Raw genomic sequence first — 12,147 nt, forward strand, 5'->3', positions numbered from 1 at the left:
TGACTGCCCCCGGGAGCCCTGCCCCTTATCCAACCTCCCCGCCCCCTTACCGTGCTGCCTGGCCGGAGCCAGCCACACCACTGCGCCGTCTAGAGCACTGGGGCAGGCTGGCAGCTCGAGCCCCAACGCCCAGAGTGCTGGCAGCATGGTGAGCTGAGGCTGTGGGGGAGAGGGGATGGCAGAGGAGGGGCTGGGGGCTAGCCTCTCCAGCTGAGAGCTCAAGAGCTGGGCAGGATGGTCCTATGGGGCATAGTTTGCCCACCTCTGGTCAAACTGCACAAATAATTGTTTTCTAATAGACTAATTAATCTAAGTTCTTTACAAGAAAAATGATCCTCTAATTTTTTTTTTTTTTAACTTAGAGGTGCACTGGAAGCTTATGTTCAGTCGGTAAGAACTAGAGAAGGAAAGGAGTTCGCACCAGTCTATCCCATCATGGTTCAGCTGCTGAAGAAAGCAATGTCTACACTTCAGTAACACCATCCAACCCCCATGCTACTCAAATTCTATATTGTTAATTGGGCACTGACAGATGAATGCTTATAGGGTTAATATAAATAATTATTTTCAAAAGTGCTATTAGAAAAAGCCCTGTCTAATAAAGGTTCTAACATCTTCTTTTTGTACTCTGTATTCCTCAACTTTGTCTAAACAGTAGGACATGTTTGATTGTAATGGAATAATATAATTTCACACAAAATGATTCTCAGAGAATATTTGCCTAATATTTTCTAATATCCTTTCTGAATTTAAAAGTTAAAAAACAAAAATTAGGACTGTCTCAAATGTTCTGTATGCTTCAGAAAATGAATTCTAATACCTACGCATTTAGCTACTTTCCTGTAAATATGTCACAAAAAAGAGCGTGATTAAATATTAGTGGTATGCAGAAAGGTAGCTTTTTTATATAATGTTAGAATGAAAGGGTCTAAACTTCAGTAGAGTTAGATCAGTTTATGTCTAACATTCCATGTAAAAAGCACTATTTATCACAAAAAACGTTTTAATTTACAAAATAAAGTAGATTTGATTCTTTGCACCATCATTAGTGCTTTGAAGTTGACTTTGAATCTTTTTGCTACAAGTGTAATAAAGAGCATCTATCTTTTGATCTTGAATTCAATATTTAAAATTCAATAAGTGGCTTCCTTATTACAAAGCATCAAACATACTTACAAGATGTGTGCAGTAAAAATATTCTACACATTTGAATTATTTGAAAAATATTCTACACATATTCTACACATTCATAGTTCTTTATGAAACTACACAAGGCTTTATACAGATTTGCCGTCGTTAAAATGTGTATTTCTGCTCACCTGACTTAATGACTAGTCTTCTTTAGTTTATATATTAAAGAAACCACCACCAAGAAGTTTTACAAATTTATTTGAAATAATATACAAGAATATAGTGTGCAAAAATCTTAGGGGCAACATCCTGTAGACATGTCATGAACAATTAATTTACAGTTGTGATTCTTAAAAAAGAAACACACTGCGTGTTTAGTAACATGAAAAGCCATGATTGTAAAAGTTTACAGCAAAAGCAGCTGTAATTCTAATGTATCTGGTCTGATTTTAGACAGTTGGAGGAAAAAAGTAAAGTGCAAGTGTTGCACCTACGTAAGTGCAAAGTTTGCCCCCACCATAAACATATATTATGGCAAAATAAAATATAATCATAGAATATGTGGCAGAGGAGACAAAACACAAAGTTAGAAGTACAATGGTGACAATTATCATTTGCAATATTTTCTTGAGATAATGCAATGCTATTAATTCATTTCATCCTGACCCAAGCCATTATTTCCATTGGAAATAATAGCTCACAATATTGTCAGCTGGTGCAAAAACATCACACCATGGATATAAATTTTACATGTGGCACCCCACTAGGCAACTCTCTTGCTACGGTACACTACACTGTCCACTTACCACAATCTGGTAGCTTGTTGGCATGGGGCAGACTGGGAGTTCACAGGTTGGTACTAATGCTTTTTGCCATTTCAGGAAATCCCAGCTCCCAGAATCATAATTATATGGCTTGTGCAATACATATTAATCAGCAATAGAAATCAATGTATAAACAGCTGTTACATATTTTAAAATTCCCCTTTTTGTACATTTAAAAAAAAACACATTTATACACACCTCCTCTTCTTTTTCCTAATTTACTTAGCACCACAGGATATCCATTTTCAAGCCTATATTACCTGATAGACATATATGAAGTTTGGAAGAAAAATAAGGCAATTTGGTTTAAAATGTTGATAGTTTTAGGTTACTGAATGCTCTATTGTAAAAAGCAAATCCTCACTCATGTTAAATCATTTTCTGACTTGATAATGCCAGCATTTTGTGGTCTCACAAATTCACAACAAATGGTAAGACCTTGATCTTCATAAATCTTTCCATCAAGTGTCAGCCGTTTTGTAAATATAGTTAACAGTAAAATTCTGATTTAATGTTGTTGTGAGCCCTGTAAAAACAGTAACAAAAGAGAAACCACGTTAGCAATTACAAATCAAAGAGAAATACAGATGCAGAAGTAGTATGAGATGTGAAAAGGATTTATTTACAGAATGTAGAGAAGTACTTGCATTTGCTGATCAAGATGCATGCAAAAAATAACATGCTGACACTTGGGTAGTTGCAAAATGAGCTAACAATTAACTCTGTCCCTAGACTAAGAAGTGAAGCCAAATAGTTATTTGGAGAGTTTCTTGAACCAGCTTGTTTTGCTCTCTGAACCTCCAGCAAGGTGTAACAATTGACACAAATCACTAGCTACTGCTGCTTTGTCATGGGGGTAGTTCATCCTAGGTATTTCTATGTCTATCACCATTGTATCTACACACGCAAAAAGCATTAAAAGGGAAAATCTAAATACGTAGGGGTGTGTTCAAGTTCTCCCCCTTGCTGAGGCCAACCCAAGACTGACTGAAAAGTTGCTCACAGTTCCATGCACACAATCCATTTACTTCAATTCAAATACGGAGGAGCAGCTGAGTTTAATTTGGTCCTCATGACCAGCACTATGTACACTGATCTCTCTTACCAGCCCAAGTCGAGAATGGCACAGGCAATCTCACATGGTGATTCCAAGACCGCATTATTGAGAAAAATACAGTTACTAAATAGGTTTCAGAGTAGCAGCCGTGTTAGTCTGTATTCGCAAAAAGAAAAGTACTTGTGGCACCTTAGAGACTAACCAATTTATCTGAGCATAAGCTTTCGTGAGCTACAGCTCACTGCATCGGATGCATGTAGCTCACAAAAGCTTATGCTCAAATAAATTGGTTAGTCTCTAAGGTGCCACAAGTCCTCCTTTTCTAGTTACTAAATAGAGGTCTTTAGTTAAACCATAATGGATTACTGCAAGCTTTAACAGAATTACATGAAGTTCTGTTGCCTTATTACACAATTTCTGATTTTAATTCTGCTGTTGTAGATGCGAGAATGATAAATCGCATAGAAAGATACAAGTAGTCAGCCTGGTGATGCCATCTGGGATTTGGTGGTGCTTTGTGCAGCCCAGGGACTGAAGGCTCTAGGTACAGTAGTAAGTGGAGAAGCAACCATGCTCTTGCAGCATTTCTGGCTAAGCCCTAAAGCAACACCTGCATGTGCTCCTGAGAAAGCTGTCCCATTCACACTCAAAGTCGAAGTCCTTGCAGACTCCATACTCTTTGGAAAAAACTTCTCACTTTTCAGACAGTGGAATTCATGTGGTTTTTTTTTAAAGGAGTAACATGAGAGTGGATGTCTTCCACCCAATACATAGTCAGTGTCATCAGCTTTGAAACAGGCCAATTGCCCTATGTCATCCAGTCAGAACAGGCTGTGACAGCAACTCTGCAACAGCAGGTTAAAGGCTATAGAGTAACAAAAGGAAAGTGCGGGCTAGTGCAACAAAGGAGAGCATGAGGTCTACTATACTATGTACTGCAGAAAAAGAAAAACATGGGATTGTGTGAACTTATTTGTAAACTATATAATGCAGTTGAGCACTGTTTGACAAAACATACTGAATTTGTTCGTTTCCGTTTCCAACAGTCAGGATTTAAACGTTTTTGTTCTTCAGCCAAAGCCTTGGCTTCTAGCGTGTACATCCGTCTTTCTTCATTTTTCATTTTCTTCCACCTGTCACCAAGTATCACACTTATGGCTCTGCAAAATAAATGTTTACAGAATGGTCAAGGCAGGAATTTCTTATAAATCCCACAACATTTCTTGTCTCTTGTAAAAGGCTGTCATCAGAAAGAAAGTGTTAGATGTGAAAGCACACAAGAACAACAATTTCCTCTTTGCAATGTGTGAGCATGTTTCTGACTGTCCTATGCCTCTTTGAATAGTCACAGGGAAGACCCCAGCTACTGTTAAAAAGAAGGGCATATTTTGACATTTAAAAGTAAGTTTGAACATCACGTACTGTGATGTAACAAAGTGGGAAAGTTAAGAGTCTGATTGGTCACCGTGCAGGCTATCACCCTTCATGTACAACCACACAATATTTACAAAATTGTTCTTTCACCTCATTTTAGCACAGTGATTTTGCTATGACTGCAACCAAACAAAAGATTTTGTTTAATGAAAACTCTCTAGAATGGGCTTCCCTGTGGTAAATGGGCTGACCTTCTGGGTAGATGTGTTCAGAGTTCCCCACTATTAGCCTTTGGGTTGGGGGAGGGGTAGCTCAGACAGTTGGGCTCTTGACCAAGTTCTAGGACAGCAGTAAGGGACCATTTGTTATGACTTGCTCCTTGATTATTTCCTAAAGCTTAATGTGAAGGAAAAAAAAAACAACTTCTCTACCTTACACTTAATAGGCCCTATGCCTACTGGACAATATCTCCCTTCATTGTGCCATATTGCGTAACTGTCTCCAAAATGATGGTGATTAGATGTTAATATAAAATACAATTCACAGCCCCACCATTTTAATAAATCCTCTAAATTACAGAGTATGTTTTATTAGTGATTCATGAAAACACTGGATAAGTGATATTCCCCGTCAAATTATCAATGATACACACAGTATCAGTAAAAAAGCTCACAGGAATCTATGCAGTTTACAGACTCCCTAATAGAATCAGGTAAAGCACAGTAACATCAAGCCCTTCTGGGTAGTTTCACATATGTCTGTTCAGAGGTAATTCATTCTGCTCCACACCAACAAGGAGACAAACTAATTCTGAAAAGTTCTACCACAGCCAGAATCCTATGGGTTACACAGCACGCAGGGAGCAATATGGAAGCTCACTTTAGTCTCTACTAATCACTAAGCCTGTACCGTGAGATGCTCTGAGGACTCCTGAGACCAAAGGCTCACACATTAGTCTGCCTCTGGTAAATCCACACAGGTAGGTCAATTTGTGTCTTTCAGCGACAGGGTTCATATTTCTGAGTTAAGCTAGCATGGCTAGTTCTACAGGTACATGCACTAGTTTAGTTAAGAGGCATTTATGAAACATTCTGTCTCAAGAAATGGTCCAATTGCACCGGATGCTTCCCCTCTCAGACAGTTACCATTTAGTACTGGTACATCATCAAGTGCTATGGAGCGAGGACAGTGACTCAGCTAAGTGAAGCATCTGTTAAAGGGTGTCACCTTAAGCTACTGGGCTTCCAACAATAGATACTGAAGATCTATATTTTCCCCAATGTATGGGAAGCATGCTACACACGCTCACTTTAATTAGGGCAAATTGAGCTCGCTGAACCAGTTATTATACACGCCTCAGCCAGACAGAGTTCAAGGAACTAAACCACAGTTTAAAAAAAAAAGTTATTTCCTGTTTCAAATACTGCCCTCTCCTGCTGCTGAAGCTGGAAAATTGTTTTACAAATAGTGACCTTGTCATTAAATACAGGTCTAGCTATTAGCCAGTGGGAAAGGGGGTTCAGACCTTCCATTTACACTGCGAAGGCATGAAAATGTGCATAGGTGAGCAGCCTGACACTAGTCATTTTATTACACTGGATGAAATTGCTGCTTACGCATATTTAACAACCCAGGCATGGACTACTGAATATTAATATTCAACATTAGATGATTACATTACTTGCTTACAGCTTTGATCTAAGTATACTTGGTCCACCCTTAGCATTGTGGGGGGGGGGAGGTGGGATAGCCTAGATGACCTCTGGGGGGTGGAGGGGGGCCTGCCACCTCTACATTTCTGATTCTAGTACTTTACCACATTTCTCTAAACCAAAGGTTACTGGTATAATGACTATCGTTTTGTCTCTGGCAGTTACAGGACAAGGAGTTATAAACTTGTTAAACCTTCCTAAATAGTTTTTCTAAATGTGTACGGGGCAGACCAAGACACTTGATACCTCCAAGACACGAAGCTGTGCATACAAGTATTGAAACTATATGGATTTGAGCTTCAGCAATTTGGTGTAAAAGTAAGAGCTTCATGTACAAGAAGAAATGGAGCATGGCTGTTCACCAACCAGTACCAATGAAATTGATGAAAAGTCTGGCTAGTTAAGTTCCACGACCTTTTAGGCCTCTTCTAAATTTCTTCTACTGACAGCACTAACTCAGGCAAAAACCTGTCCAGTTACACCCCTCACTAGACTGCCCTTCCCCACAACCTGTGTTCTTTCACTCATGGCTTTAGAGTGCCTCAGAAAGTATCAGCTGTCCTTTTGAAGTGCTAGTAAGGCATCTGATTATGTAACCAAACAGGTATGGTTACTTACGATGAATTAAGAGGAGGAAGAAATTATTACAGCTCAAAATTTGGGATCTAGCCCCTGTAAAGTCTGCACTAAACAAGCCATTAAATTTGCTTCTGCTACACATTTAAAGTTGTCTGAGCCTAGGTATCGGTTTCCATCAATTATACTAAAGATGTGGGGCTGTATTTCAGACGTGTTCCACTTTCAAAACTTACATGTCACTCAAAAATTACTTAAATATTTTTGCATACAGGATAAAGTCCACTTATGGATACATGGCAATGAACCCAGGACGGTTGTCAAGCTTACTGAGGTCTGAAACACAAAGCATCATCTTAAATCTGGTTTGGATCAGGAGCTTTCTGCTCAAGCCTTAGAATGAAATGGATGTTGACCTATATACATAGGTTTTCATAGTTCACTATTTTATTAGCCTGGGGCTAGAGGCACAAAGGGACTCAGGTGTCTAAGTGCCCCTTTGGGTGCCTACATTCCGAAGATCAGACACCATACATATTCACAAAACCCACGGCTCAGCTGCAGCCTAACCTTGTATGCACTAATCATATGTGGCACGTAAGTTTTTGCAGTAAAAGTTGGCTGTTTCTGCCTCTGAGCATGTGCACTGTTGCCTCACTTTAGGCAGCTAGACACCTACTTCCAGTTGATCCATGAACCAGTGGCTGATGCATGGTCCTTGGCCTAATGCAACTGTGGAGTGGGAGGCAGAGGAGCTCCCTCATAACTTTTAGCACAGCGGTTAGGGTACTGATCCGGGAAACCATATTTCAAATCCCCATCATCTGAGGGAGAGAAGGGATTTGAACAGGTATCTGCCACTTGTCAGATGAGTGACCTAACCCCTGGACTATGGGATATTTGGATGCTGGCCTCCCTCAATTTCTCCTGTTGAAGGTTTTCCATTGTTAGATTAACTAACTAAAGTGTCATTGTGCCAGAGAGCGCACACAAATGCGTAAGAATGACTCTCTAGCCTGTTGGTTAGAGCAACCACCCAAGATGTGGGAGACCCAGCTTTTAATCCTTCTGATCCCATGACTCTTTAATAACCCTGACCCCTGGTCTACAAGTTATGGGAGAGCTCCTCCCTGCTTCCCCTGTGACAGCCTTCAAAAAGAGCATAGGTGCCTAACTCCAATAAAGGCTTTGCAACTGAGACTTCCAAGCAGAGGGAGGCACTTCCCTCCAGCTTGAAGTCAGGCAGAAACACTTCTCTTTTATTGGCTATGTTGGGCAGGGAGCCAACTAGTGCACTGGCTTTTGTGAATCCTATTTAAGGCAGCTAGCTTCCTCCATTCATTCTATAGAAAGCCTCAGCACCTAACTCAAGCTTTGTGAATCTCACTGATTTTCTAAGTGCCTAAAAATTAGATGCTGAGACACTGAGTATCCCAGTGCCTAACCTTGAGGAATCTAACCTTTGATGGGCTGGATACACTGTGTTCCCCTTCCCCACCCCCAAAAACATAACCCAGGTGGGAATGCCAGTTCATGTATGCTCTTTAATATGTGTAAGCAAAACGAACAAAAACAAAAATGGTATAGCTGTTATTGCAATGGAAGGTCAGAACCTGAGTTTACAAATTAATTATTTGATTATGCTGTAATTAAACATACACCATCCACTGTAAAATTTTCTTAGCAATTTGGTAAGTTGTATACAATTGAATAAATATGATTGCCTCTGTATATCCAAATTTGTGAATACTGCACTAGTATGCCTAAAAGGCTGTTTTGCTGGTCACAAGTTTGTAGAATCGATAAACGTAAAGCTAGTGACTGATGCAACACTATGTTTTTTTGTTTTATTTTTTTAAGACAAAAGCATGTATGTGTTCCCATGCACGTCATTTCCTACTAAGGCCCTAACTGTTTCATTCCAGAATGTCAGTTACTTGTTAATCTTCAGTTATTTTTCTCAGCCTAAATCTACAAACGGAAATATTAAAACTTCCTTGGAATTCACCCAACTGCAGCTCCAGCTTGCTCCATTTGAAAATCAGTATTTGAAATGAAATTGTATTATATGTTTTTCTAATTGGCTGCTTTGATTTCTCAGTGATAGTTTTAGTGAATCTGAAGACACACACATTTGCAAAGATGCACCACTGAAGTGACTCCATACCCATTATAGAACTCTATGATACGGTGGAGCAGAGGGATTTAAGGGTTGGGTTATTCGTGCTGCAGGGTTTAATTTCTTAACTCTGGGTGAACGCCTTCCCACCATCATCTTGTACATAAGCTGACAGCCAATTATTCTTCTCAATTTACATTTCTGTAGTTCTGTTACTTTTAGTTTTTGTAGGTTTAGTACTGTAATTTATAAGAAATTATTCTATTCTCATATAGAGGCAAAAGATTTCTTTTCAGAACTTATATATAAAAACACTCAAACATTTTATAAATAATATACACAAACATACCTATGTATGTATATAGATATAAAAACATATTTGTATCTAATATGTACAAACATTTATATATAATAGATATCTTTGTCTAAACATTATATATAAACTGTTTGTATGTATACATATATAAAAATAAAATTTACACACACATCAACACATAGACCCATTTAACCCTTCTTGCCAGGGATAGCTACCTATTACTCACCACTGGTAACTAGGTAACTGGATTTTTCAAGCTTTGTTGTGCAAGCAAAAGAATGACATAGGAACAGTTAAAACATTATTGCTTGGAATACAACACCACTTAGAAACCCTAATCAAGGATCAGGGCCCCATTGTTCTAGGTGAAGTATAGACAGAGGCAAAAAGACAAACACTCCTTGCCCCAAAGAGCTTACAATCTTATGTCAAGACACAATCAGAGGTTGGGAGGCAAGATATAAAAATTTCCTTTCCCTGCTGTAACACAGGAAACACAGTATTTCTTTCCCTGAATGAATCTTACCAAAACGTACGAATGTGTGTGCACTGCACACACACAAACATTGCTCAAATGCTTCTGAGGGCAGGATAAGGTCTACATAAAGCTACAATAAGAGTAAGTAGATATTAAACCAGTTTCTCCCCTGACACTGGTTGTCAAGTTCACTGAGGTCTGAAGCCTCTGCTTAAGTTTGGCCTTCTGTGAGCAGTGTTGTTTCTTAGAACAATACATACACATTTTATTTCACTTGCAAAACTTAATTTGTTATAAGTTTAAAAATGGGACTTGCAAACTTTGCTAGATCAATTATATGGTCAAAACTAAGAAGTTGAGTACCGTTACCTGTTATCTTTCCCTGGATACATCTGAGTATATTCGACTCTGTACTTTTTGGCAAAAAGCATGAAGGCATTCATTGGTCTTTTGCATTTGTTAGGAGAAGTGGCACTCATAGTACTTGCAGTCCCTGAGCTGTGGCTTTTGCCAGCTTTACTACACAAAGAACTGGAGGAAAGCTGTGATGATCCATCAGGCACACAGTTTTTACTGCATTCTGATCTCTCAAAGTCTTGACTGCCCGATCCTCCACAAGATAAAGAAGCGCGACGCTGACGAGCCATGCTGCTTAATACATAAACCGCAGAAGAATCCATTGGTGTAAAATCATAACTAGAATGAAAAGATACATCACTTGATTAGAAAGTAAATCAATTAGAATGAAATTTACATGTCCTACTTTTTAAATCTATGTTGATTCCTGAACAATCCCTAATTAATTGTTCTACTGTTCATTTTTAGAGTTCTTGTGCTTCACCCAAAACATACATACATACATCCAGCTATAACGTACTTAGTCTGGACTTGGTACAGAGATTAGTCAACAACTTTGGTAGACGCACCACAATGTGGTGGTGGGATGCAACTGTCCAAGATCTGCTGTTGTTTACTACTGACTCTCCCCTTGTATGCCGGTTGTAGTTCTGGTCTCATTTCACCTCCTTTTGGAATAACATTCTTTCATTTCTGCTTTGGACCTTAGTCCACCTTCTGCTTTTGTCTCTGTTACAGCTCAAGGCAGGTGTTTGAACTCAAGGCTTGGTGTGTGATGGTTGCTGGTAGTGATAATTCATTTGAGGACCCTGACTAAATAGCACTTGGGAAAGTACAACCACTTCTTCACCCATAAAGTGATTCAGAACGCCAGAGAGGAAAAGTGGAGTCCAGAGGGCATCTGAGCCCCACCAGTGAGAGCCAATCCTGCAGAAACCAACAGGCCACCAAAGCTCACCAGACAGTAATTAGGGCCACGTCTGCTCTGGCAGTGTATGTGGGGACCGGCATCTTCCACCCTGACTTTAGTGGCTCCTTCTGCCAGAGGCTGTCAGGAGACTCAGGCAAAGATCACTGCATCAGGTCACCTTTTCAAGGTTTCATTTACAACTATGGCATCTAGAAACAATTGTTTTTAAATGACAACTTAGATTCCTACATCATATACATGCCTTAATCAAATCCCAATGAGAAAGAACTAAGCTGAGGAGGCCAGTGGAACCCAGCAGAGATAAACATATTTTGAACATCTATTCTACACAATTTACTGTGAGTGGCATCTGATTCTGGTGTCTCAAGTTGGAAGCGGTCAGAATTTGGTTTGTGGACAAAATCTGGGAGAGTACTTTTTTCCTTCACTTTGAGCCCTAACTAAGCCCATCAGTAGCTGTGTGACGCTTTAGTATAGTATTTAAGATATATACATACATTTGTTTAATATATATTATGGAAGAGTCAGTAGTGACTTCATAGTTAAGGTTGTGTTGAAAATTGCACTTAAAGAAGGACTAAAGTCTATGTAAACATGTTACACATTTACATTTTTATTATACACAATATGCTTCAGTATATTTAATATTATGAAAAACAGCATCTCCATAAACCTTCCAGAAAAAGCCTGTAGTGCGTTTATTATTTTTTATATTAACAGCAAATATAAAACCACACTACTCACAGAGACTACCATGATAAACAATGTCTTCACAAACAACCGCTTTAGGCACACTTTTGTATTTAAATAGCAATTTTCATTGAAAAATTAACACAGATACAATACATGATTTAATTCAATTGATACAGTACATGCTTTAATTCAGAGATGATAATCTTCCACCCTCCAGTGGCAGAAGTGTGAGAATTCCACCATTAGAGAGGAGGTGGGTGAGGTAATATCTTTTATTGGACCAACTTTTGTGAGTGAGTGGAGCTTACACAGAGCTCTTCTTCAGGTCTCGGAAAGTTACTCAGAGTGTCACTGCTAAGTACAAGGTGGAGAAGATTGTTTAGCATAAGTAGTTAACACATTTCAAGGGACCATTCAAGGTGAGTGGCCTGTTAACACCCCTCAGTCACAGGGAGGAAAGGAAGAGTGGGAGGGAAGCAGCTGGGGAAGGTTGTTAGTGAGTTACAGGTTGTTGTAATAAGCCATAAATCCAGTGTCCTGGTTCAGTCCATGATTTTTAAATGTCTAGCGAAGTTATGG

At 39.1% G+C, this 12,147-nt stretch overlaps 2 protein-coding genes across 12 annotated transcripts in view; one reads left to right on the forward strand and one right to left on the reverse strand.

Moving 5' to 3' along the window:
• Positions 1 to 618, forward strand: part of COG5 (component of oligomeric golgi complex 5) — a 307,484-nt gene extending 306,866 nt beyond the window's left edge. For all 3 annotated transcript variants that reach the window (XM_073328456.1, XM_073328457.1, XM_073328458.1), the window contains one exon: positions 363 to 618. In XM_073328456.1, the coding sequence (XP_073184557.1) occupies positions 363 to 477 (115 nt within the window). In that variant the 3' untranslated portion in view covers positions 478 to 618. The remainder of the gene's footprint in view (positions 1 to 362) is intronic.
• A 755-nt stretch (positions 619 to 1,373) lies between these two features.
• Positions 1,374 to 12,147, reverse strand: part of HBP1 (HMG-box transcription factor 1) — a 34,161-nt gene continuing 23,387 nt past the window's right edge. For all 9 annotated transcript variants that reach the window (XM_073328465.1, XM_073328463.1, XM_073328467.1 and 6 more), the window contains 3 exons: positions 9,957 to 10,283; positions 4,031 to 4,172; positions 1,374 to 2,481 (listed from right to left, as the gene is read on the reverse strand). In XM_073328465.1, coding sequence (XP_073184566.1) covers positions 2,464 to 2,481; positions 4,031 to 4,172; positions 9,957 to 10,283 — 487 coding nt within the window. In that variant the 3' untranslated portion in view covers positions 1,374 to 2,463. The remainder of the gene's footprint in view (positions 2,482 to 4,030; positions 4,173 to 9,956; positions 10,284 to 12,147) is intronic.

This window comes from Lepidochelys kempii, chromosome 1 (genome assembly GCF_965140285.1).
Source record: "Lepidochelys kempii isolate rLepKem1 chromosome 1, rLepKem1.hap1, whole genome shotgun sequence".
NCBI lineage: Eukaryota > Metazoa > Chordata > Testudines > Cheloniidae > Lepidochelys > Lepidochelys kempii.